Raw genomic sequence first — 27,139 nt, forward strand, 5'->3', positions numbered from 1 at the left:
AGAAAACAGCAAAAACCCACAAAGAAAAAATACATACCAAACCATTATTTGACTAATAAAAATAAAACTGAATTGGGAATAAATAAAAAAGGACTGTATTTTAATGTAAGTTAAAGGAAAACACTTGATCATGTTGTTGTAGTACTGGTAACTTTAAATCAGAACAAGTACCATACAAATGTACTTAGCGTAATTAAGTAAAAGGAGCTTTTCTTCAAAAAAATAAATAATGTGTTTTATTCTGTATCTTAAAAAGGGTGCGGCCCTTGGATTGCTCTCTAATGTATACACATTTCTAGAACCGGCTGGTTATTGGCTGCAGATAGTGGTAGTAGTGGAACAGTCTGCTGTAGTGGTAGAGTGGCATGCACTTATGTACCTGAGCAATGCTCAGCAGAGCAGGGTCACAGTCTGGGAGCGAGGTTGAGGTTGGGGGCAGCAGCGAGGGGGCGTTAGAATCAAGGGGCTGGGAAGCAGCGGCGGCAACAGGCGGGGGAGAAGTGGGGCCCAGGGGGCCATCAGCCAGGCCAGGCAGGGTTAGCTGACTCTCTGGTGGGGTGGGCTGGGTCTCTGTGCCAGGGGTAGCAGGATGGAGAGGTGGCAAGGAGGCAGGGTGGGGGTGAGATGCTGTATGAGTGGGGCAGGGGGACATGTGTGGAAGAGGGAGGGAAGTAGCCTGGGGGTGATTCGGAGGGTGTTGTTGCTCGGTGGTGGCAGCCACCGATGCGGCCTCAGCGAGCTGGGTCTCAGTGTGGACCTTCGTCTGGGCCAGTGTCTGGGTGTGAGTGTTTGCGAGAGCTTGCATGGCCGTCTGGGTGTGTGTGTGGGCGGGTAGCAGCTGCGTCAGCTGAGCCTGGTGCTGGGGGGATGGTGGAGGACCTCCTGCTCCTACCGGACTGTAGAGGGGTAGGGCTCTAGTCTGAGTCCCGAGCTGGGGCACGTTACTGGGGGCTGCTATCTGTGCTGGGTTAACAGTGGGCTGCTGGGGCAACAGATGTGGGGGGATCTGAGGAAGCGGAGAAGCCAGTTGACTTGGGTTGAGAGGGGGAATTGAGACTTGTTGCTGCTGAGGGGGAAGGGACTGCAGAGCCAGCTGGATGGGGGCTGGAGCTGGAGCTTGTCCAGTCTGTTGTTGTATGTGTTGGGACGAAGCAGAGACCAAGGTGGTAGGGTCTATGACCTTGGCTGCAGGGGCTGCAGGGACAGTTCCAACATCAACAGATCCAGGGGACAGCATCATCTGCTGGTTCTGCAGCATGGACTGTTGTTGATCCATCAGTATCTGCTGTTGTTGTTGTGTTACTCGTTGAGTGATCCCCTGTTGTTGATCCATTAGTATCTGTTGTTGTTGTTGTGGTACTTGTTGAGTGATCTCCTGTTGTTGATCCATCAGTATCTGCTGTTGTTGTTGTTGTTGTTGTTGTGGTACTTGTTGAGTGATCTCCTGTTGTTGATCCATCAGTATCTGCTGTTGTTGTTGTTGTTGTGGTACTTGTTGAGTGATCTCCTGTTGTTGATCCATCAGTATCTGCTGTTGTTGTTGTTGTTGTGGTACTTGTTGAGTGATCTCCTGTTGTTGATCCATCAGTATCTGCTGTTGTTGTTGTTGTTGTGGTACTTGTTGAGTGATCTCCTGTTGTTGATCCATCAGTATCTGCTGTTGTTGTTGTTGTTGTGGTACTTGTTGAGTGATCTCCTGTTGTTGATCCATCGGTATCTGTTGTTGTTGTTGTAAAACTTGTTGAGTGATGTCCTGTTGTTGATCCATCAGTATCTGTTGTTGTTGTTGTAAAACTTGTTGAGTGATGTCCTGATGTTGCTGTTGGACTGGCTGCATGGTTTGCTGTTGGGTGGGCTGAAGTGCAGTGACATACTGCGGTGCCAATAGGCCGGCCTGGTGCTGGAGTTGAGGCTGCACCACCTCTGGAAGTTGAACACTGGGCTGCACTAGAGACTGGTGCTGGGGTTGAGGCTGGACCTGGCTTTGCATGGGGGGTATTGAGACTGGAGGTTGGGGTTGGACCAGAGCTGTGCTCTGCTGCTTAGGAGGCATCATCTGAGTCTCAAGAACTTCTGGAATCTGAGTCTGAGTCAGGGCCTGGGTTGGATGCAAAGGCTGGGGAGTCTGCTGGATGACTGACTGCCCTGGCGCCTGGGCCTGTATTAGAGCTGGCATCTGATGGGGAGCCTGTACCAGAGGAACCTGAGGCTGGATAGGGATCGGAAGACTTGGTGTCTGGATTGGGGCCACCATGTGAGATGGAATCTGGACCTCGATCATCTGGGGCTGGGCTTGGTGTGGAGGCTGGGGCTGGGCTTGGTGTGGAGGCTGGGGCTGGGCCTGTAGTACTGGGACTGAGACATTGCCCTGGCTCTGAGGGTGAGCTTCATTCCGAGCTTGAATCTGGGCCAGGACTTGGGCATGGGCTTGCACTACAGCCGGTAGAGCTTTGCTGGAAATCTGTAGCTGAATGGCTACAGGTATGACTTCCTGACCCTGGGCGGCCATCTGAGCTTGGACCTGAATGGCCTGTGTAACCTCTGCTGCTGGTATGGCTGGGGCTATAAGGGGGATTTGAGGCTGAGGTTCAATGACAGAGCTCTGATGGTGCTGCTGATGTTGTTGGGCGAACGCTTCTTGTTGTTGCTCCAGTAAGATAGGTTGTTGTTGTTGCTGTTGTTGTTGTAGTATCAGCACCACTTGCTGTTGTTCTGTCAGTTGCTGCTGGGTTAGGCTAGTGTGACTAGGTGGAAACAAAGCAGGGTTTTGCTGTTGTTGTTGCAACATACATACATCAATCTGTTGCTGTTGAATCAATGCTTGCAGCTGCTCACATTGTTGCAGAATTAAAGCGGTCTCTTGTTTCTCGCTTTGTTGTACTTGAATTATGGCGGTTTGCTGGTGCTGCTGCGGTTGCCCAGTCTCTTGCTGTTGTTGAATTTGTTGCTGCTGCTGTTGTAGCAAACCCTGTTGGTGAATTCTCTCCGCTTGTTGTTGCAGTAGCAATGCCTGCTGTTGCCGTTGTTGTTCAATCTGTTGTTGTAACAGAGCTTGCTGCTGTTGTTGCTCCAATTGCTGCTTCTGTAAAATCACTTGTTGCTGTTGAAGCTGTTGCTGTTGTAGCATGGCTTGCTGTTGTTCCAACTGTTGCTTGAGCACAGCCTGCTGGTGCTGTGGGTTGACTGGATGACTGACGACCACCTGTTGTTGTAGTTGGGTGGGTTGTTTCAGCACAGCTTGCTGTTGTTGTTGCAGCTGTTGTAAATCCATTTGTGGTTGTTGTATCTGGCTCACTTGGTGAGCCTCCAGTTGTTGTTGTTGTTGTTGTTGCTGTTGTTGCTGTAGGAGCGCTTGCTGTTGCTCTAGCTGGTGCTGTTGTAGTTGTGCCTGTTGTTGCTGTTGCTTTAAGGCTTGCTGTTGCTGCTGCTCTTGTTGCTGCTGTTGTAACAGCGCTTGCTGCTGCTGTTGCTCAAATATCTGCTGTTGTAACAACGCTTGCTGCTGCTCCAGTTGGTGCTGTTGTAGTTGCGCCTGTTGTTGCTGTTGTAGCAAAGCCTGTTGCTGCTGTTGCTCAAGCTGCTGTTGTATGTACACTTGCTGTTGTTGTTCTAATAACATTGCTTGTTGTTGTTGCTGATGTTCTATCTGGTGTTGTTGGTGTAGTAACAATATTTGCTGCTGTTGCTGCTGCTGCAGTTGTTGCTGCTGTTGTACGTCGATTTGTGGTGGTTGCGCATAGGCTTGGGTTTGATCCAATTTCTGTTGCTGCAAAGACAACGCCTGTTGTTGCTGCTGCTGTTGTTCCATTGATTGTTGGTGTTGTAAGGCCTGATGTTGCTGTTGTTCCATTGATTGTTGGTGTTGTAAGGCCTGATGCTGCTGTTGATCCATTGATTGTTGGTGTTGTAAGGCCTGATGTTGCTGTTGTTCCATTGATTGTTGGTGTTGTAAGGCCTGATGCTGCTGTTGATCCATTGATTGTTGGTGTTGTAAGGCCTGATGTTGCTGTTGATCCATTGATTGTTGGTGTTGTAAGGCCTGATGTTGCTGTTGTTCCATTGATTGTTGGTGTTGTAAGGCCTGATGTTGCTGTTGATCCATTGATTGTTGGTGTTGTAAGGCCTGATGCTGCTGTTGATCCATTGATTGTTGGTGTTGTAAGGCCTGATGCTGCTGTTGTTCCATTGATTGTTGGTGTAGTAAGGCCTGATGTTGCTGTTGTTCCACTGATTGTTGGTGTTGTTGCTGTTGTTCCATTGATTGTTGGTGTTGTAAGGCCTGCTGCTGCTGAACCAAAGCTTGCTGCACATACACTTGCTGCTGTGGCTCAGTAGTTTGCTGCTGTTGGGTTGCTATAGTCTGCTGTTGCTGCTGCTGCTGCTGCTGTTGTTCCATCTGTTGCTGTATCAGTACCGCCTGGTTCTGGGGAATTCCACTGGTCTGTTGTTGTTCCATCTGTTGCTGTATCAGTACCGCCTGGTTCTGGGGAATTCCACTGGTCTGTTGTTGTTCCATCTGTTGCTGTATCAGTACCGCCTGGTTCTGGGGAATTCCACTGGTCTGTTGTTGTTCCATCTGTTGCTGTATCAGTATCGCCTGGTTCTGGGGAATTCCACTGGTCTGTTGTTGTTCCATCTGTTGCTGTATCAGTACTGCCTGGTTCTGGGGAATTCCACTGGTCTGTTGTTGATGATGTTGTTGATGATGCTGAAGCAGGGCGGCTTGTTGAGCCTCCATTTGCTGCTGCTGCTGTTGCTCCATCAGTATCTGTTGTTGTTGTTGTTGAACAATGGTCTGCTGCTGTGGGATCATGTCAGGCAGTGCTTGCTGGGTTAAAGGCTGGGGTGTCATCTGGATGACATTGGGAGTGACGTTGGCCTGGGCCTGTTGTGGGAGAGGGACCATGGCCCCCACTCGTCCTGTTGGGTCCCCCGCTAACATGGGAGCTGGGAGGATGTTGAGCTGGGCTTGGGGGGAGGCTGGGGGTGCGTAGGACAGGGAAGGGGCCATATGTGCAATCTGTGACCCATCTGAGTGGTATGACTGAGATGGTTGGTGGATGGTAGTCGCAGGGTGACAGAGGGATGGTCAGGTGGGCAGAGGGAGTTATGGTAAGAGAGGAGAGGGGGTATTGAGGTGGAGAGAGAAGGTAAGTGTAAGTATTAATCACATGATTTAATCAAAGCATTATAAACAGTTTTAGAAAACATGAAAGCATAATTATGATCATTGGAATTGTCATTATTGTTAAAGAACATCTGATAAAATATTAAGGTGATGATTAAGAGTTATTTGGGAAGGTTCAAACTGTTTTGAGGGTAGCTGTAGTGTTTTTGAGAGACCAGAGTCGATAGAGATGCAGATCCACTCACCTGAGAATACTGCTGTGGTACACCTGGTGAAACCTGTGTTGGCATGGCAACAGGCTGAACGTAAGTCTGCTGACCATCAGGAGCCCCACCACCACTTTGGCCAATGGACATGCCGGAAATCCCACTACTCTGACCAATAAGCACATTCGGAACTCCTCTGCTCTGACTAATTGGGAAAATTTGGGTGTGGGCCAAAATTTCCTAAAAATAAATAACAGACAATATAAGTTAACGTGATTGCAGTGTTGCTGAGTGAAAATAAGAGTTCAATCTCTTTGTAAACTGGATTTTCCAAAACAGGAACAACCATAACATTGTGTCTGTTCCAAATAGCACCCTAGTCTCTACATGGTGCACTACATGGCCCTGGTCAAAACTAGTGCACTACATAGGGAATAGGGTGTTATTTGAGATGTAGCCATAGACTTGCCGAAGCAGCAGCAGGGAGGTTGGATTGAGAAAGCACGTAGGACTCCCGTTGCTGAGGGTACGCCTGGCTCTGGCCATTGGCATTGGACTCACAGCTGGCTGAAACAATGCTCTCCTCTCCTGAAGTAAATACAATGGGAGGTGTAAAACAATAGATTTTTTGGGGATATTGAAATTATTTGATACACATTTTTATACTGGTATCAGTCTGTCCACAATCCAAAAATATGTGTATCTGTTACATGTTCAATATATATACTATATACTTTGTTTGATGCTGTTACGGTGGTAGGTACTGTATATACACTAATGCCGCATTCAAAACAACTGGGAACTCTGAAAAATACGAGGTCAAATCATGACGTCAGTGATTTTCAGGTCGGAAAGTCAGAGCTCTAGAAAGAGGCCCGAGTTTCCAAGTTGGAATTCCGAGTTGGATGACCGTTCAAATCGATATTTCCCAGTCGGAGCTCGTTTTTTTCCCCGAGTTCCCAGTTGTTTTGAACGCACTGAAGTCGGAAGTCTGCGATTTCCGAGTTTCCAGTTGTTTTGAACGTGGCATTTGTATACAAAACATTAGGAACACCTGCTCTTCCATGACATAGACTGACCAGGTGAAATCTATGATCCCTTATTGATGTCACTTATTAAATCCACTTCAGTGTAGATGAAGGGGAGGAGACAGGTTAAAGAAGGATTTTTAAGCCTTGACAATTGAGTTATGGATTGTGTATGTGTGCCATTGAGATGGTGAATGGACAAGACAAAATATTTAAGTGCCTTTGAACGGGGTTTGGTTTTTGTTAACATTTGATATTTTAGTAATTTAACAGACGCTCTTATCCAGAACATTTTTGTACTTTTTCCCATACTGGTCCCCGAAGAGAATCGCACCCACAACCCTGGTATTGCAAGTGCCATGCTCTACCCACTGAGCCACATGGGACCCAAAAACTTCAACACTGCTGGGTTTTTCATGCTCAACCGTTTCCAGTGTGTACCAAGAATGGTTCACCACCCTAAGGACATCCAGCCAACTTGACACCACTGTGGGAAGAATTGGAGTCAACATGGGCCAGCATCCCTGTGGAATGCTTTCGATAGAGAGTCCATGCCCCCAACGAATTGAGGCTGTTATGAGGGCAAAAGGGGGTGCTGGCAATATTAGGAAAGTGTTCTTAATGTTTTGTACAGTCAGTGTATGTGTATTGTACAGTACGAACCTATCTGATAAGCCTCTGATAGAGTCGTACAGTACCTGTGGGCAGGCTCAGAGGATTCCCACTGTGGATCTGCTGCTGTTGCCTCATATGCTGATCTACCTCTGGTATCTCCTCAGCCTCCCCTTGCCAACCACCTCCCCCGCCTCGTCCTGTCAGCCCAGCCACCCCAGGCCCCAGGGAGAAGGTGCAGGAGGGGTAAGAGCTGGTGTAGGAGGAGGTAAGGGTGGAGTCCCGTCTCTCATCAAAGCCTTGCTGCTGTTGGAGCAGCTGCTGCTGGCGTCTCTCACGGGACTTCTTGATGAGTGTGACACGGTCGCGGATAGATTTTCCCACCACTTTAGCATCGCTCTCATGGAAGAAGCCCGACTTCACCTGGCGAGGAGGGGGAAGAGAGAAAAGGAGGGAGAGAGGGGGGTTGGGGGGGTGGAGCGAGAGAGTGGGAGGGAGAGAGAGAGTAAGATAGTGAGAATGAGAGCGAGAGGGAGGCAGAGAGAGACACAGAGAGACATTAAAAGCATTGCAAGGGAATTTACGTTAGACAAGCGAGGAAACCTTGATTAATGAGCTGTGGACTTTGCAATACATCAAAGCAACTCCGCCCCACCTTTCCTGTGACCCTCTCACCTTCCCTGTAGTTCTCTGAGAGGGCCTAGTTATTCCTTTTCCGACCTGCACTGCTCTCTCTCATATCATTTTCACACTAATGAGCTGAGCCGACCTTTACTGTACTGCGCTGGCCTGGGGCCATGCTAGAAAGGTCAATCTAAAAAGAAAATAACCCGCAGAGTACGTTTCGGGTTGGTACCATAGTGTGAAAAGGATATCAATGTCTCACCATCTCTCTCTCTCCCTCACTCACCATCCCCTCTCCTTCCCTCATTTTCTCCCCCTCTCTAAAGCTAGTTCCTCAGCACTGTTGTTCTCTAGGTCCCCCCCCCCCCCTCTCCCCCTCTCTCACCATCTCCAGAGCCACCTCTTCTGCGCTGTCATTCTCCAGGTCATAACTGAACTCAATGGCCTCGTTGTCTTTGTGTTTGCCCTTCAGCTTCTTGGGATCCTCCACCCAGATCCTGAGGGCCAGACACTCCTGATACCCCATGTCCTCCTCCGCCAGCTCCACACGCACCCCAGTGTCCTCCCCAAAGAAGGCGTGGGTCAACAGGTCCCGGATGGACAGCCTGCAGAGAGAGAGAACACATCAAGCAAAGAACAAATTCCCACTTCTTTCCTTTTATTGGATAAGACAGTGAAGAAGAGATGACAGGAACAGTAGGAGAGGGGCAAATCAGAAGGGCAGTGGGCTGGAGTTGAACCCATGCCTGGTCTGGTATGTGTACCGGGGTCAGTGGTACTAATCACTTTAGACAGTCCACCAAAATAACTTTTTTTACAAGCACTCGTCCTTATTATGAGAGAGAGAGACTTTTGTGAGTCATTTTTATTGTTTATTTAACTTTTATTTATTATCTACTTCACTTGATTTGGCAATGTTAACATATGTTTCCCATGCCAATACAGCCCTTAAATTGAAATTCAATTGAATTGAGAGAGACAGAGAGACAGAAAGAGAGTGAAAGAGAAAGAGAGGGGAGAGGTAAAACTGCTTACCTCTGATTCTTGTCTTGGCGGATGCAGCACTCGATGATCTCTTTAATCTCTGGGTCGTTGACTTTATCAAAGCTGGCTGGTTTTATACCCTGTAGAAAGAGAGGGAGAGAGAGAGAGAGAGATACAGTGAGAGTAGAGAGTAGAGAGACAGACGGGGGGGGGGGGGGTGATAGAACAGACAACACTTTAGATGATGGGACTACTCTGTCCTACATGGACAGTAATATACCTTAGATGATGGGACTACACTGTCCTATATGGACAGCAACATACCTTAGATGGGACTACTCTGTCCTACATGGAGAGTAATATACCTTAGATGGGACTACTCAGTCCTACATGGACAGTAATATACCTTAGATGGGACTACTCTGTCCTACATGGACAGTAATATACCTTAGAGGGGACTACTCAGTCCTACATGGACAGTAATATACCTTAGATGATGGGACTACTCTGTCCTACATGGACAGTAATATACCTTAGATGGGACTACTCTGTCCTATATGGACAGCAACATACCTTAGATGGGACTACTCTGTCCTACATGGAGAGTAATATACCTTAGATGGGACTACTCAGTCCTACATGGACAGTAATATACCTTAGATGGGACTACTCTGTCCTACATGGACAGTAATATACCTTAGATGGGACTACTCTGTCCTACATGGAGAGTAATATACCTTAGATGGGACTACTCAGTCCTACATGGACAGTAATATACCTTAGATGGGACTACTCTGTCCTACATGGACAGTAATATACCTTAGATGGGACTACTCTGTCCTACATGGACAGTAATATACCTTAGATGGGACTACTCTGTCCTACATGGACAGTAATATACCTTAGATGGGACTACTCTGTCCTATATGGACAGCAACATACCTTAGATGGGACTACTCTGTCCTACATGGACAGTAATATACCTTAGATGATGGGACTACTCTGTCCTACATGGACAGTAATATACCTTAGAAGGGACTACTCTGTCCTATATGGACAATAATATACCTTAGATGATGGGACTACTCTGTCCTATATGGACAATAATATACCTTAGATGGGACTACTCTGTCCTACATGGACAGTAATATACCTTAGATGATGGGACTACTCTGTCCTACATGGACAGTAATATACCTTAGATGGGACTACTCTGTCCTATATGGACAGCAACATACCTTAGATGGGACTACTCTGTCCTATATGGACAATAATATACCTTAGATGGGACTACTCTGTCCTACATGGACAGTAATATACCTTAGATGATGGGACTACTCTGTCCTATATGGACAATAATATACCTTAGATGATGGGACTACTCTGTCCTACATGGACAGTAATATACCTTAGATGGGACTACTCTGTCCTATATGGACAATAATATACCTTAGATGATGGGACTACTCTGTCCTATATGGACAATAATATACCTTAGATGATGGGACTACTCTGTCCTACATGGACAGTAATATACCTTAGATGGGACTACTCTGTCCTATATGGACAATAATATACCTTAGATGATGGGACTACTCTGTCCTATATGGACAATAATATACCTTAGATGGCACTACTCTGTCCTATATGGACAGTAATATACCTTAGATGATGGGACTACTCTGTCCTATATGGACAGCAATATACCTTAGATGGGACTACTCTGTCCTACATGGACAGTAATATAGCTTAGATGGGACTACTCTGTCCTACATGGACAGTAATATACCTTAGATGATGGGACTACTCTGTCCTACATGGACAGTAATATACCTTAGATGATGGGACTACTCTGTCCTACATGGACAGTAACATACCTAGTTGATGGGACTACTCTGTCCTACATGGACAGTAACATACCTTTGATGGGACTACTCAGTCCTACATGGACAGCAATATACCTTGATGATGGGACTACTCTGTCCTAAATGGACAGTAATATACCTTAGATGATGGGACTACTCAGTCCTACATGGACAGTAATATACCTTAGATGGGACTACTCTGTCCTAAATGGACAATAATATACCTTAGATGATGGGACTTCTCTGTCCTATATGGACAATAATATACCTTAGATGGGACTACTCTGTCCTACTTGGACAGTAATATACCTTAGATGATGGGACTACTCTGTCCTATATGGACAGCAATATACCTTAGATGGGACTACTCTGTCCTACATGGACAGTAATATAGCTTAGATGGGACTACTCTGTCCTACATGGACAGTAATATACCTTAGATGATGGGACTACTCTGTCCTACATGGACAGTAATATACCTTAGATGGGACTACTCTGTCCTACATGGACAGTAATATACCTTAGATGATGGGACTACTCTGTCCTACATGGACAGTAATATACCTTAGATGATGGGACTACTCTGTCCTACATGAACAGTAACATACCTTTGATGGGACTACTCAGTCCTACATGGACAGTAATATACCTTAGATGGGACTACTCTGTCCTAAATGGACAGTAATATACCTTAGATGATGGGACTACTCCGTCCTACACGGGCAGTATTATACAGTTGAAGTCGGAAGTTTACATACACTTAGGTTGGAGTCATTAAAACTTGTTTTTCAACCACTCCACACATTTCTTGTTAACAAACTATAGTTTTGGCAAGTCGGTTAGGACATCTACTTTGTGCATGACACAAGTAATTTTTCTAACAATTGTTTACAGACAGATTATTTCACTTATAATTCAAATTATCACAATTCCAGTGGGTCAGAAATGTACATACACTAAGTTGACTGTGCCTTTAAACAGCTTGGAAAATTCCAGAAAATGATGTCATGGCTTTAGAAGCTTCTGATAGGCTAATTGACATAATTTGAGTCAATTGGAGGTGTACCTGTGGATGTATTTCAAGGCCTATCGTCAAACTCAGTGCCTCTTTGCTTGACATCATGGGAAAATCAAAAGAAATCAGCCAAGACCTCAGAAAAAAATTTGTAGACCTCCACAAGTCAGGTTCATTCTTGGGAGCAATTTCCAAACGCCTGAAGGTACCACATTCATCTGTATAAAAATAGTACGCAAGTATAAACACCATGGGACCACGAAGCAGTCACGACTTCCGCCGAAGTTGGTGCCTTTCCTTGTTCAGGCGGCATTCAGCGGTCGACATCACCGGCTTTCTAGCCTCCACCGATCTACATTTCTTTTTCCATTTGTTTTGTCTGTATTGTACACACCTGGTTCCCATTTCGTTTTAATTATTTCCCTATTTAACCCTCTGGAGCCATCATGGTTTTGTGAGTGTTTATTGTTGTCAGTTGTCTCGTTTATGTGATTCTGGATTTTCGTTCTCCTTGTTGGAGGATTCTTTTTGAATAAAGTTACTATTATTACTCAACTCTGAGTCCTGCACCTAACTCCGCCTTACCCACATCACCTGGACTCTGACAGAAGCATGCACCTTCAATGGAGTCAGCAGGTGCACACAGCCCTCCTCTACCTATGGAGGAGCGCGTCCAGCAACACGCGACTATGTTGCAAATTCTCAGCACAGCCATGGATCGTGTGCTACAAACCATGGAGCAATGGGAGAGAGGGGGTTTTCCAGCAACCCCATCATCATCACCCCAGCTCCCACAACAACCCACAACGCTGTCCACCTCTCCTTCACCTGGATCCAGTGGGATTCGGCTCGCGCTCCCGAGGGTATACGATGGAACGGCTGCCGGGTGCCAGGGGTTCCTACTCCAGCTTGGGCTCTACCTGGCAACCGTTCACCCAGCTCCTTCGGGACGGGAGAGTGTAAATGCCCTCATCTCCTGTCTGACTGGTAGAGCACTCAAATGGGCCAACGCAGTCTGGGGAAGGGAAGGACCGACGTTGGACAATTATGAGGATTTTACCCGCCGCTTCCGGGCGGTTTTCGATCATTCCACCTGAAGGGAGAGCGGCGAGGGACCGCTTGTATCATCTCAGACAGGGGATGAGGAGTGCACAAGACTTCGCTCTGGACTTTCGAACTCTGGCCGCCGGCGCGGGATGGAATGAGCGGGCCCTGATCGACCACTACAGGTGTGGTCTATGCGAGGACGTTCGTAGGGAGCTAGCCTGCAGGGACACCACCCTTACCTTTGACCAGCTGGTAGACCTATCCATCAGACTGGATGCCTCCCGCGGATGTCCGGATCGGGGTTCGTCAGTTCCATCTCCCAGCCCCTTTGATCCGACGCCGATGGAGCTAGGAGGTGCTGCTATGAGGGAGACCGGAGGGGGGGCCCTTCCCTTCACCACCTGTGGCCGCAGAGGGCACACTGCTGGTCGGTGCTGGGGAGGTTCTCCAGGGAGTCGAGGCAGCAGGCAGGGCACTGGTGGATCATCCCAGGTGAGTAGGCACCCGACTCACCCAGAGCTTCCTGTTTCACACGGTGTGTATGTGTAGAATTTCCTGAGTTTTCCCCGCATTCCCAGTACAAGGCGCTAGTAGATTAAGGTGCAGCTGGGAACTTTATTGATCGTTCATTTGCAATTAGATTAGGGATCCCTATTGTTCCTGTTGATGTGCCCTTCAACGTACATGCCTTAGATAGTGGTCCTTTAGGATCAGGACTGATCAGGGAGGTCACAGCTCCACTATGTATGAAAACGCAGGGGGATCATAAGGAGAGAATTAGTCTCTTTCTGATCGATTCACCTGCGTTTCCTGTGGTGTTGGGGCATCCCTGGTTGGCCGATCATGACCCCACTATTTCGTGGAAACAGGGGGCTCTCAAGGGATGGTGACGTCAGTGCTCGGGGAGATGTGTAGGTGTTTCCATAGGTGCAACTACGGTGGAGAGTCCAAACCAGGTCTCCACCATGCACATCCTCCAGAATATGCCGATTTGGCTCTCGCCTTCTGTAAAAAGAATGCGACTCAATTACCACCCCATCGATGGGGGGATTGTGCGATAAATCTCATGGTAGACGCAGCACTTCCCAGGAGTCACGTGTATCCTTTGTCACAGGAGGAGACGGCAGCTATGGAAACATATGTCTCCGGATCTCTGGGACAGGGATACAGTCGGCCTTCCACTTCACCTGCCTCCTCGAGTTTATTTTTTGTGAAGAAGAAGGATGGAGGTTTACGCCCGTGTATTGACTATCGAGGTATAAATCAGATCACAGTGAAGTACAGTTACCCGCTGCCTCTCATAGCCAGTGTGACAGAGTCATTGTACGGGGCGCACTTCTTCACAAAATTGGATCTCAGGAGCGCTTACAACCTGGTGCGTATCCGGGAGGGGGATGAGTGGAAGATGGCATTTAGTACCACCTCTGGGCACTATGAGTACCTTGTCATGCCGTATGGGTTGATGAATGCTCCATCAGTCTTTCAATCCTTTGTAGATGACATTTTCAGGGACCTGCATGGGCAGGGTGTAGTGGTGTATAAAGATGACATTCTAATATACTCCGCTACACGCACCGAGCATGTGTCCCTGGTGCGCAAGGTGCTTGGTCGACTGTTGGAGCATGACCTGTACGTCAAGGCTGAGAAATGTCTGTTCTTCCAACAGTCTGTCTCCTTTCTAGGGTACCGCCTGTCCACGACAGGGGTGGAGATGGAGAAGGATTGCAATTCAGCCGTGCGTAATTGGCCGACTCCAACCACGGTAAAGGAGGTGCAGCGGTTTTTAGGGTTTGCCAACTACTACCGAAGGTTTATCCGGGGCTTTGGTCAGGTAGCGGCTCCCATTACCTCTTTGTTAAAGGGGGGACCGGTGCGACTGCAGTGGTCAGCTGGGGCGGACAGGGCTTTTGGTCACCTGAAGGCTCTGTTTACCTCGGCTCCCGTGCTGGCTCATCCGTATCCCTCTTTGGCATTTATAGTGGAGGTGGACGTGTCCGAGGCTGGGATAGGAGCTGTGCTGTCTCAGCGCTCGGGTACGCCACCAAAGCTCCGCCCCTGTGCTTTTTTTTCAAAGAAGCTCAGCCCGGCGGAGCGAAACTATGATGTGGGTGATCGGGAGCTGTTGGCTGTTGTCAGGGTATGAAGGCGTGGAGGCATTGGCTTGAGGGGGCTAGACACCCTTTCCTCATTTGGACTGACCACCGCAATCTGGAGTACATCCGGGCGGCGAGGAGACTGAACCCTTGTCAGGCAAGGTGGGCCATGTTTTTCACCTGTTTTGTTTTCACCATTTCCTACAGACCAGGTTCCCAGAACGCTAAGGAAGACGCACTGTCCCGGATGTATGGCACAGAGGAGCGGTCCACGGATCCCACTCCCATACTCGCACCGGTGGTATGGGAGGTGGACGCGCACATCAAGCGGGCGTTACGTACAGAGCCCACTCCCAACCAGTGTCCAGTTGGTCATCTGTATGTTCCGTCTGATGTCCGCGATAGTTTGATCTGTTGGGCTCACACGTCACCCTCCTCTGGTCATCCTGGCATCGGTCGGACAGTGCGCTGTCTTAGTGGGAAGTACTGGTGGCCCACTTTAGCTAAGGACATGAGGGTTTATGTTTCCTCCTGCTCTGTGTGCGCCCAGTGCAAGGCCCCTGGACACCTGCCCAGAGGGAAATTACAACCCCTACCTTTTCCACAACGGCCGTGGTCACACCTATCGGTGGATTTCGCAACAGATCTTTCTCCGTCACAGGGAAACAACACGATCCTGGTTGTTGTGGATCGGTTTTCTAAGTCCTGCCGTCTCCTTCCTTTGCCCGGTCTCCCTACGGCTCTACAGACTGCGGAGGCCCTGTTCACCCACGTCTTCCGGCACTACGGGGTGCCTGAGGATATAGTTTCTGATCGGGTTCCACAGTTCACGTCGAGGATCTGGAGCGCGTTTATGGTACGCCTGGGGGTCTCGGTCAGCCTCACCTCAGGTTTTCACCCCGAGAGTAATGGGCAGGTGGAGAGAGTTAACCAGGATGTGGGTAGGTTTCTGCGGTCCTATTGCCAGGACCGGCCGGGGGAGTGGGCGGCTTTCATCCCCTGGGCAGAGATGGCCCAAAACTCCCTCCGCCATTCCTTCACTAACCTATCTCCTTTTCAATGTGTTCTGGGTTATCAGCCGGTCCTGGCACCGTTCCATCAGAGCCAGATTGAAACACCTGCAGTGGACGAATGGTTTCGGCGCTCGGAAGAAACATGGGACGTTGCCCATGTGCTCCTGCAACGGGTCATCAAGCGGCAGAAGGCGAGCGCCGACCGCCGCCGCAGTGAGGCCCCGGTGTATGCACCCGGGGATCGGGTCTGACTCTCGACCCGAAACCTACCCCTTCGCCTTTCCTGCTGGAAGCTGGGTCCGCGGTTTGTGGGGCCATTTAAAGTCCTGAGGAGACTGAACGAGGTTGGTTGTAGGTTACAGCTCCCCCCTGATTACCTTATTAACCCCTCGTTCCATGTGTCTCTCCTCAGGCCAAAGGTGGCTGGTCCGCTCCAGCAGTCTGAGGTGCGGGAGGTTCCTCTACCCCCTCTGGACATCGAGGGGGCCCCGGCGTATACTGTGCAAGCCATTATGGACTCAAGGCGTCGGGCGAGGGGCCTTCAGTACCTCGTGGAGTGGGAGGGGTACGGTCCGGAGGAGAGATGCTGGGTGCCGGTGGAGGACATCCTGGACCCTTCCTTACTGCAGGAATTTCACCGTCTCCGCCCGGATCGTCCTGCGCCTCGTCCTCCGGGTCGTCCCGAGGCCGGTGTCGGCGCGCTGCTGGAGTCGTGCGTCAAGGGGGGGGTACTATCACGACTTCCGCCGAAGTTGGTGCCTCTCCTTGTTCGGGCGGCGGTCGACATCACCGGCTTTCTAGCCTCCACCGATCTACATTTCTTTTTCCATTTGTTTTGTCTGTATTGTACACACCTGGTTCCCATTTCGTTTTAATTATTTCCCTATTTAACCCTCTGGAGCCATTATGGTTTTGTGCATGTTTATTGTTGTCAGTTGTCTCGTTCATGTGATTCTGGATTTTCGTTCTCCTTGTTGGAGGATTATTTTTGAGTAAAGTTACTATTATTACTCATCTCAGTGTCCTGCGCCTGACTTCGCCTTACCCACATCACCTAGACTCTGACAGCAGCTGTCATACCGCTCAGGAAGGAGACGCATTCTGTCTCCAAGAGATGAATGTACTTTGGTGCGAAAAGTGCAAATCAGTCCCAGAACAACTGCTAAGGACCTTTTGAAAACGCTGGGGGAAACAGGTACAAAAATATCTATATCCACAGTAAAACGAGTCCTATATCGACATAACCTGAAAGGCCACTCAGCAAAGAAGAAGCAACTGCTCCAAAACCGCCATAAAAAAGCCAGACTATGGTTTGCAACTGCACATGGGACAAAGATCGTACTTTTTGGAGAAATGTCCTCTGGTGTGATGAAACAAAAAAAGAACTGTTTGCCCATAATGACCATCATTATGTTTGGAGGAAATGGGGGGAGGCTTGCAAGCCGAAGAACACCATCCCAACCGTGAAGCACTGGGGTGGCAGCATCATGTTGTGGGGGTGCTTTGCTGCAGGAGGGACTGGTGGACTTTACAAAATAGATGGCATTATGCGGTAGGAAAATGATGTGGCTATATTGAAGCAGCATCTCAAGGGATCAGTCAGGAAGTTAAAGCTTGGTCGCAAATGGGTCTTCCAAATGGACAATGACCCCAAGCATACTTCCAAAGTTGTGGCAAAATGGCTTAAGGACAACAAAGTCAAGGTATTGGAGTGGCCATCACAAAGCCCTGACCTCAATCCTATCGAAAATTTGTTGGCAGGACTGAAAAAGCGTGTGCGAGCAAGGAGGCCTACAAACCTGACTCAGTTACATCAGCTCTGTCAGGAGGAATGGGCCAAAATTCACCCAACTTATTGTGGGAAGCTTGTGGAAGGCTACCTGAAATGTTTGACCCAAGTTAAACAATTTAAAGGCAATGCTACCAAATACTAATTGAGTGTATGTAAACTTCTGACCCACTGGGAATGTGATGAAAGAAACAAAAGCTGAAATAAATCATTCTCTCTACTATTATTCTGACATTTCACATTCTTAAAATAAATTGGTGATCCTAACTGGCCTAAGACAGGGAATTTTTACTAGGATTACATGTCAGGAATTGTGAAAAACTGAGTTTAAATGTATTTGGCTGAGGTGTATCTAAACTTCTGACTTCAACTGTACCTTAAATGGGACTACTGTGCTTCAGAGTTTTAATCATGAAGCAGAAATGAAGAAGCCCTGACTACAGATAATATACTGTCACAGATACAATCTAGATGACAAAAAGTGTGTGGACACCTGCTCGTCGAACATCTCATTCCAAAATCAAGGGCATTAATATGGAGTTGGTACCCCCTTTGCTGCTTTAAAAGCCTCCACTCTTCTGGGAAGGCTTTCCACTAGACGTTGGAACATTGCTGTGGGGACTTGCTTCCATTCAGCCACAAGAGCATTAGTGAGGTTGGGCACAGATGTTGGGCGATTAGGCCTAGCTTGCGGTCGGAGTTCCAGTTCACCCCAAAGTTGTTCGATGGGGTTGAGGTCAGGGCTCTGTGCAGGGCAGTCAAGTTCTTCCACACCGATCTCAACAAACCATTTTTGTATGAATCTCGGGGGCATTGTCATGCTGAAGCAGGAAAGGGCCTTCCGCAAACTGTTGCCACAAAGTTGGAAGCACAGAATTGTCTAAAATCAAATCAAATTTTATTGGTCCCATACACATGTTTAGCAGATGTTATTGCGGGTGTAGAGAAATGCTTGTCATGCTTGTCAATGCTAGAATATCATTGTATGCTGTAACATTAACATTTCCCTTCACTGGAACTAAGGGTCCTAGCCCAAACCATGAAAAACAGCCACAGACCATTATTCCTCCTCCACCAATCTTAACAGTTGGCACTATGCATTGAGACAGGTAGCGTTCTCCTGGCATCCACCAAACCCAGATTCATCCATCGGACTGCCAGATGGTGAAGCGTGATTCATCACTCCAGAGAACGAGTTTCCACTGCTCCAGAGTGGCGGCGAGCTTTACACCACTCCAGCCAACACTTGGCCATGGAAACCCATTTCATGAAGCTCCCGACGAACGGTTATTGTGCTGATGCTGCTTCAAGAGGCAGTTTGGAACTCTGTAGTGGGTGTTGCAAACAAGGACAGACAATTTTGACGCGTTACGCACTTTAGCACTTGGCGGTCCCATTCTGTGAACTTGTGTGGTCTACCATTTCGCAGCTGAGTCGTTGTTGCTCCTAGACATTTCCACTTTACAATAACAGCACTTACAGTTGACCAGGGCAGCTCTAGCAGGGCAGAACTGACTTGTTGCAAAGGTGGCATCCTATGACGGTGCCACGTTGAAAGTCACTGAGCTCTTCAGTAAGGCAATTCTACTGCCAATGTTTGTCTATGGAGATTGCATGGCTGTGTGCTCAATTTTATACACCTGTCAGCAATGGGTGTGGCTAAAATAGCCAAATCTACTAATTTGTATATGTAGTGTATAATAATTTACTGAATATGAGGGGGGGAATCAAGCAGAAGTAGGGAAAAGACAAGACTGCAAAAGGTTCAAAGGGAATTTTATCAAGAGAAAGATCTTGCAGAAGTAGGGAATAGAAAGACTAGGCCAACCAAAGCGCAAATGGACTGCAGTCCCAGGAACCCATACTTACGCTGGTGACTTTACGGTAGATCTGTGCAGCATTCTGGCACTCTGAGTAGGGGTATTCTGAGGTGGCCATCTCCAACATGCACATCCCAAAGGCATAGACATCCACTGACTCGTCATAATGTTCCTCGTACATCTCTGGAGCCATGAACTCAGGTGTACCTGGAAGACAGGACAGCAGAGACAACTGTAAAGGTTAATAACCTGATAAATAATAATTTGTTGGCTACTTATATTTGTTGGGTACTTTATATTTGTAAAATGTCACACATGTACATGTGTAGTATGCATGTGTGAATTGTAAATATATTTTTTTAGCATGCTAGCAAATACCCATAGACTTCCAGTCATTACGCTAATGATAGTTAGCATTGGCTCGTGAAACTACCTCTAACTTCCTTCATACTCGACACAGAGACATAAAAATGGTATCCACTCTGGGGAAGTAGATAATGGACCTCATTGCCAAAATCCCTTTAACATTCCCTTTGAGTGGCAGTTAGTACACTAGAGCTTGACCTAAGAGCAAGAATAATCACAGCAGAGACTGTACACAGATGATACTGCCTTGTTGGAGAGTTGGGGCAGCTTATAAAATATTCCTAATGTTGCAGAGTTACCACAGATTCTAAAAGCCATTTGTACAACAGAGAGGTCCATTAGCACTAGTTCAAGATTAATTGCCATTTGTAATAAATACATTGGAAATCTTACTCACAAGAGTTCTGACATACCTGTGGCCCATTAAAAATGTCAATACCCTTCCCACAACATAACATAAGACAACAACTGATAACTGATGATCGTTAGTTACCTATGACACTCTTAGCAAAGGAGGTCCTCATGAGAGTGGCCAGTCCAAGGTCTCCTATCTTGACGGAGCCGGTGGGGCCCGTGATGAAGATGTTGTCACACTTCAGGTCCCTGTGAATGATGGGAGGGGTCCGGGTGTGGAGGAACTGGAGGCCCTTCAGGATCTGACGACACCAGCTCCTCAGGACCTTAGGCTTCATCACCTTGAAGCGCTTCAGATACCTGCAGTCAGGACCGGACAGGAGAGGACAGGACCGGACAGGACCGGACAGGAGAGGACAAAAGGTTATAACTAAGGTCAACAGTATAATGATTATGGTTTATATAGACAGAGGACCAACTGTATGACCACATTTGTGACACATTTCAAGAAGCTAGGTGTATGTCGCACGTCACTACTTCACAGGAGAGGCATTTGAATTATTTTATTTTATTTTTTAAATAAAAATGAGTTTTTTGGCAGAAATGCCTTCTGGAACGTGAACTTTCATGTGCCTTAATAACAAGCGTGTACGCCATTTGTAAATACAAATAAAATTGTTAAATTGTGAGCCTAGTTGGTTTAGCCACGGAAAAAGACATGATTGGCTGAGATAATGGATGGGCTGGACATGCCAAGAGATGAGTTCGGATTGGTCTGCCATGTAGAACGCTTTTGTCTATAACATGAGCTGCTCAGTATGTGTAGATAATCCTTGCTACCACGTTTAAAAATATATATATAATGTTAGCCATGGAGAACTGCAAGTGTTGTTACTGCTCTCAACAACATTGATGCCCTGAATTTAGCCAGCGCTATCAACAAAGATCAGTGGAAAAAAGTTGTGATGGACTACATTTGGCACACGTGTGAACTGGAGTGACTTGACAAAACGGACCAAACAAGCTGTAGCTAGCTACAAACAAAACAGAAAAGACATGCTGCTGTGAAGGATTCATCCATGTATTTGGGTAAGAGTCTAGCTACATTTTCAGATATTATACATTTCTAATTTTGTCAGAAAGTTGTTTTCATTGCAAGTTAAAGCATACTGTTAGCTAGCTAGCGAACGTTACGTATATGATCTGTGTAGAAATATTATTAGTATCTCTGAAATCCATTTGCATTGCTAGTTATAGCCTAATGTTAGCTAGCTAGCTAAAGCTGAACCTAATTGGTTAGCTTTAGCTACCTGCAGATTCATACAACAGCATTTCATGCATGGTGGCTAGCTATGACAATCGGTTTATACTGTAGCTATGGGTTGGATTTATGGTTCATTGTTTAGCTAGCTAGCTACATGTCTAAACAAGACTACACTTTGCCAGATGATTACATGACCCATCAAGTTAGCCAGGTGTGTCTGGGGGTGATTACGGCCATCTATTGTATTTCTTGAACATGTGTAAATGTCTAGACAATAGTGACCCATCCACTTAGCTAGATGTGACTGAGGGGTGTTTATAGCATTTATTTCACGTGACCCCATGCAAGCGTGTCTGGGCCACCGACTTTCTGGCACCCTTTTTGATATTGCTACTATGCAAATATACAAGTAACCATTTCACTGTACCGTTTACACCTTCTGCATCCTGTTCATGTGACAAATAAACATTGATTTGATTTGATATAGTGTGTGTTTACCAGAGATAGTAATGTGAAGAACAACATGACCTGTAGCAAAGTCAGATTAGGATATAGGCCAAAGACTAGATCAAGTGTGACTTTACCTGGAGTCTTTCCTTATTGTAGGCTACTACTTTCACAACTTTTAGTCTTCATATCTATGGTTCTTTACTACACTACCTTACTCACTCTGTTTAGCACATGGCCTCACATGTGAATCCTTAAAGAGATAGGTGGGGCTAAGGCTTAAGAGGGTGTGAGTGATGCTGAATGGGTGTAGACAAAGAAGAGCTCTCCAGTAGGTGTACCAAAACATTCAAGGACCATTTTCTCAAAAGTGTAGTTACAAATGTATCATCTTTCGAAGCAGAATTACTTTCTCATTGTTCCTCAACTGCAGTGTATGATATAACATTTTGGATCTCTGAGTCTCTAATTTTATCTAATGTAAGAAATGTTGCTACATAACACTGAATCGAGGCGGTAGGTAACATTTGGTTATAAGTGATTTGTGATGCATCGGCTTATAGAGGCTTCATTAAACTTCATGAGAAATACTTTATTTAAAGTGAGACCCTATTTCTACAGAGAGAATATCAACATCCTCATGAATGCACTCTGATTAGCCAACTCACTGGTTCCAATTTACAGGAAGCTAGAGTGAGCCGTCATGTCTTTGGTGTAACCCTATTTGACGCTGAGCAGTGGTGTGCATGTGTGTGTCGGTCTGTCTATGTGTGTGTGTCTTCTACCTACGTTTTGAGTGTCCCCGAGGTCATGAGTTCGGTGACCAGGACGATGCACTTCTTCCCTCGCAGCACTGACTCCCAGGAGTCATAGAAACGGACAATGTTAGGATGCTGGAGCCCCTTCAGCATCTCTGCCTCCTCCTTAAAACGCTGCTGCTCCGCCTTGGTCAGCTTACGGTCCTGTAGACACACAGGAATACACACAACGCAGGTTAGACATAAGTAGACATCAGTGAGAGCACTTGGTTGTGAGATCAAGTTACAAAGATCGATACCTGCACACTGTTGAATGCTCCAGCAGGCCAACATTTCAACCCCAAAGGTCTTCATCAGTAAGAACATACCCACAGCCTAGACAGCGCTCAGTGCTACACTCCTAATATTGTACAAAAACAAACAATGGGTTTAAAGTGCTTAGATCTGTTTTCAAGTGGTATAGGTTCACACTTCTGCACATTCCACCATCACCATACACTGAACATGAAACCTATGACAAGAAGAATGCTTTCAGGAGACGATGCATATACTAAACCTGAGATTACGGGGAGCATGCTTTCAGGAAACAGTACTGTCAACAACAGAGCCAATACAGGTGAACTATACCAATCAGGAAACAGTACTGTCAACAACAGAGCCAATACAAGAGAACTATACCAATCAGGAAACAGTACTGTCAATAACAGAGCCAATACAAGAGAACTATACCAATCAGGAAACAGTACTGTCAACAACAGAGCCAATACAAGAGAACTATACCAATCAGGAAACAGTACTGTCAACAACAGAGCCAATACTGGAGAACTATACCAATCAGGAAACAGTACTGTCAACAACAGAGCCAATACAAGAGAACTATACCAATCAGGAAACAGTACTGTCAACAACAGAGCCAATACAAGAGAACTATACCAATCAGGAAACAGTACTGTCAACAACAGAGCCAATACAGGAGAACTATACCAATCAGGAAACAGTACTGTCAATAACAGAGCCAATACTGGAGATCTATACCAATCAGGAAACAGTACTGTCAACAACAGAGCCAATACAGGTGAACTATACCAATCAGGAAACAGTACTGTCAACAACAGAGCCAATACTGGAGAACTATACCAATCAGGAAACAGTACTGTCAATAACAGAGCCAATACAGGAGAACTATACCAATCAGGAAACAGTACTGTCAATAACAGAGCCAATACTGGAGATCTATACCAATCAGGAAACAGTACTGTCAACAACAGAGCCAATACTGGAGAACTATACCAATCAGTCAGACCTCTTTACACTACCAAGCAACCATGTTTCATTTAATTACACATCTACAACCACTAGATGGCGGTAGCAGAACATAGTTTCATCTGCATCAGTGGAGAGCCAACACCCCACCTCAGCCTGTACAACTCATTCAGATGCATCTCCAACGCTGCTATTAGGCCCAGTATGGCGGATGCTGCAGAAATCCATTCACTGGCAGTAAATCATTGGGGAACACACACACACACACACACACACACACACACACACACACACACACACACACACACACACACACACACACACACACACACACACACACACAGAAGTATGCATACACACACATGCATGCGCACGCACACACACGCAGACAGCCACACTCATGGTGGAAACAGACACACACAGCATACACACACACACACACACACACACAGCACACACAGCAGACTACTGACTGGCTCCTCTGTTGGCTTCTGGCAAATACACACTTTGGATATATTCAGCTACTTGATGAGAAATTGTGATGCAGGTACGCAGTTAGAAAACATACAGCACAAAAAAATATGCTATGCAATACATATTAATTTCAACCCAGGAGAGATCACAGACTTAAACACTTCTCTATTACAGGGTGAAGAAAAAAATCTAAGTCAGAACCATTCCACATGCTTTTATACTATTAGGAAATGCTGAATGATTTTACATTTATGTATGATAGGATGACAGGACACTTTTGTATGATATCAATAAATTAATGTTGAAGCATATGGGCCCCTTAGCCATTTCACAGATGGCAGCTGTCCTAACAATTGTCACCGAAAAAATAACAAATGAAGCATTGTGGGCTTTTTGTGGTCATTGACCTCAGTTGACCTTGTCACTTGTGGTCTCTTAGGCATCATTCAACATCACGCTTTAGACTGAATAGGACAACAACCAAAGGTCATGACCTGAGGCGGGGAAACCGCAGACGTGACACTTGCAACAAGTGGTAACAAGGCTTGATGGCCATATTGCAAAACAAAGCAAGAAAATACAAAAAAACTACTATCTCTTAGCTAGCACCTGTCAAGTTCATGAAAACAACTACCATCCTCTAGCTAGCACCTGTCAGGTTCATGATAACTACCATCCTCTAGCTAGCACCTGTCAAGTTCATGAAAACAACTACCATCCTCTAGCTAGCACCTGTCAGGTTCATGATAACTACCATCCTCTAGCTACCACCTGTCAGGTTCATGATAACTACCATCCTCTAGCTAGCACCTGTCAGATTCATGATAACAACTACCATCCTCTAGCTAGCACCTGTCAGGTTCATGATAACAACTACCATCCTCTAGCTAGCACCTGTCAGGTTCATGATAACTACCATCCTCTAGCTAGCACCTGTCAGGTTCATGATAACTACCATCCTCTAGCTAGCACCTGTCAGGTTCATGATAACTACCATCCTCTAGCTAGCACCTGTCAGGTTCATGATAACTACCATCCTCTAGCTAGCACCTGTCAGGTTCATGATAACTACCATCCTCTAGCTAGCACCTGTCAGGTTCATGATAACTACCATCCTCTAGCTACACCTGTCAGGTTCATGATAACTACCATCCTCTAGCTAGCACCTGTCAGCTTCATGATAACTACCATCCTCTAGCTACACCTGTCAGGTTCATGATAACAACTACCATCCTCTAGCTAGCACCTGTCAGATTCATGATAACTACCATCCTCTAGCTAGCACCTGTCAGGTTCATGATAACTACCATCCTCTAGCTAGCACCTGTCAGGTTCATGATAACTACCATCCTCTAGCTAGCACCTGTCAGGTTCATGATAACTACCATCCTCTAGCTTGCACCTGTCAGGTTCATGATAACTACCATCCTCTAGCTACCACCTGTCAGGTTCATGATAACTACCATCCTCTAGCTAGCACCTGTCAGGTTCATGATAACAACTACCATCCTCTAGCTAGCACCTGTCAGGTTCATGATAACTACCATCCTCTAGCTAGCACCTGTCAGGTTCATGATAACTACCATCCTCTAGCTAGCACCTGTCAGGTTCATGATAACTACCATCCTCTAGCTACACCTGTCAGGTTCATGATAACTACCATCCTCTAGCTAGCACCTGTCAGGTTCATGATAACAACTACCATCCTCTAGCTAGCACCTGTCAGGTTCATGATAACAACTACCATCCTCTAGCTAGCACCTGTCAGGTTCATGATAACTACCATCCTCTAGCTAGCACCTGTCAGGTTCATGATAACTACCATCCTCTAGCTAGCACCTATCAGGTTCATGATAACTACTATCCTCTAGCTAGCACCTGTCAGGTTCATGATAACTACCATCCTCTAGCTAGCACCTGTCAGGTTCATGATAACTACCATCCTCTAGCTAGTACCTGTCAGGTTCATGATAACTACCATCCTCTAGCTAGCACCTGTCAGGTTCATGATAACTACCATCCTCTAGCTAGCACCTGTCAGGTTCATGATAACAACTAACAACAATCAAATCATATCAAATGTATTTATATAGCCCTTCTTACATCAGCTGATGTCTCAAAGTGCTGTGACCCAGCCAACACCCGGGCCAGCCCGGGGCCGGGGAGCCGCGCAGGGAGGAGCTACTACTGCAGACATTTAATATAATAAATATGTTTTTTATCCAAACTGGCTTATAGTCATGCATGCATACATTTTTACATATGGGTGGTCCCAGGAATCGAACCCACTATCCTGCCATTGTACGTGCCAAGCGCTACCAACTGAGCTACAGATGTCACAACCTGGCTCTTAGATGGTCCCACTGTAGCTCAGTTGGTAGAGCATGGCGCTTGCAACGCCAGAGTTGTGGGTTCGATTCCCACGGGGGGGCCAGTATGTAAAAATGTATGCACTGTACTGTAAGTCGCTCTGGATAAGAGCGTCTGCTAAATGACTAAAATGTAAATGTAATGGTGACATGTTGGCAGTTAAGGAGTAACACAAATATTTATTAAATAACTAACAAAGTATAAAACTACAAAGGAAAACTAAACTTTGAAGTGTGAAAGTAGGCATGTGAGGGGTGTAACGGAGATGCATGGCTGAAGGTAAAATGTGTGTAAGTGTTGAAGGGTGCACCTAATCAAAAAACCATAATCAACCAGTTCACAAAACAAAATGGTGCTTGTGGAGAGAGAGAGCCAGGACTGTGCACCAGGAACTTTTATCTCCTAGTTGATCCCAAACCCAGGTGCAACTTGTCACCTTAACGACCCAATCAGCTCCACCTGTCCCCAATCTGCAAATAAAAGCACAAACACAGAGAAGTAGGCAGGGAGAGTGAGGGGGGTGTAACTCCCCACCCCACCCCACCTAAAAACCGGGGTCTAACAAGGACCCGAAAACAAAACCCCCAACCACACAAATACAACTGATCAAAAACCATAA

At 46.5% G+C, this 27,139-nt stretch overlaps 1 protein-coding gene across 1 annotated transcript in view; it reads right to left on the bottom strand.

Moving 5' to 3' along the window:
• Nucleotides 1-27,139, bottom strand: part of LOC106572720 (uncharacterized) — a 108,231-nt gene that overhangs the window by 32,172 nt on the left and 48,920 nt on the right. Inside the window, 9 exon segments of the mRNA XM_082962223.1 lie at nt 380-5,044; nt 5,374-5,574; nt 5,804-5,922; nt 7,061-7,397; nt 7,984-8,203; nt 8,634-8,722; nt 19,274-19,431; nt 20,084-20,304; nt 22,445-22,617. Coding sequence (XP_082818349.1) covers nt 380-5,044; nt 5,374-5,574; nt 5,804-5,922; nt 7,061-7,397; nt 7,984-8,203; nt 8,634-8,722; nt 19,274-19,431; nt 20,084-20,304; nt 22,445-22,617 — 6,183 coding nt within the window.

Source organism: Salmo salar, chromosome 15 (genome assembly GCF_965601325.2).
Source record: "Salmo salar chromosome 15, fSalSal1, whole genome shotgun sequence".
In the NCBI taxonomy this organism is placed as follows: Eukaryota; Metazoa; Chordata; class Actinopteri; order Salmoniformes; family Salmonidae; genus Salmo; species Salmo salar.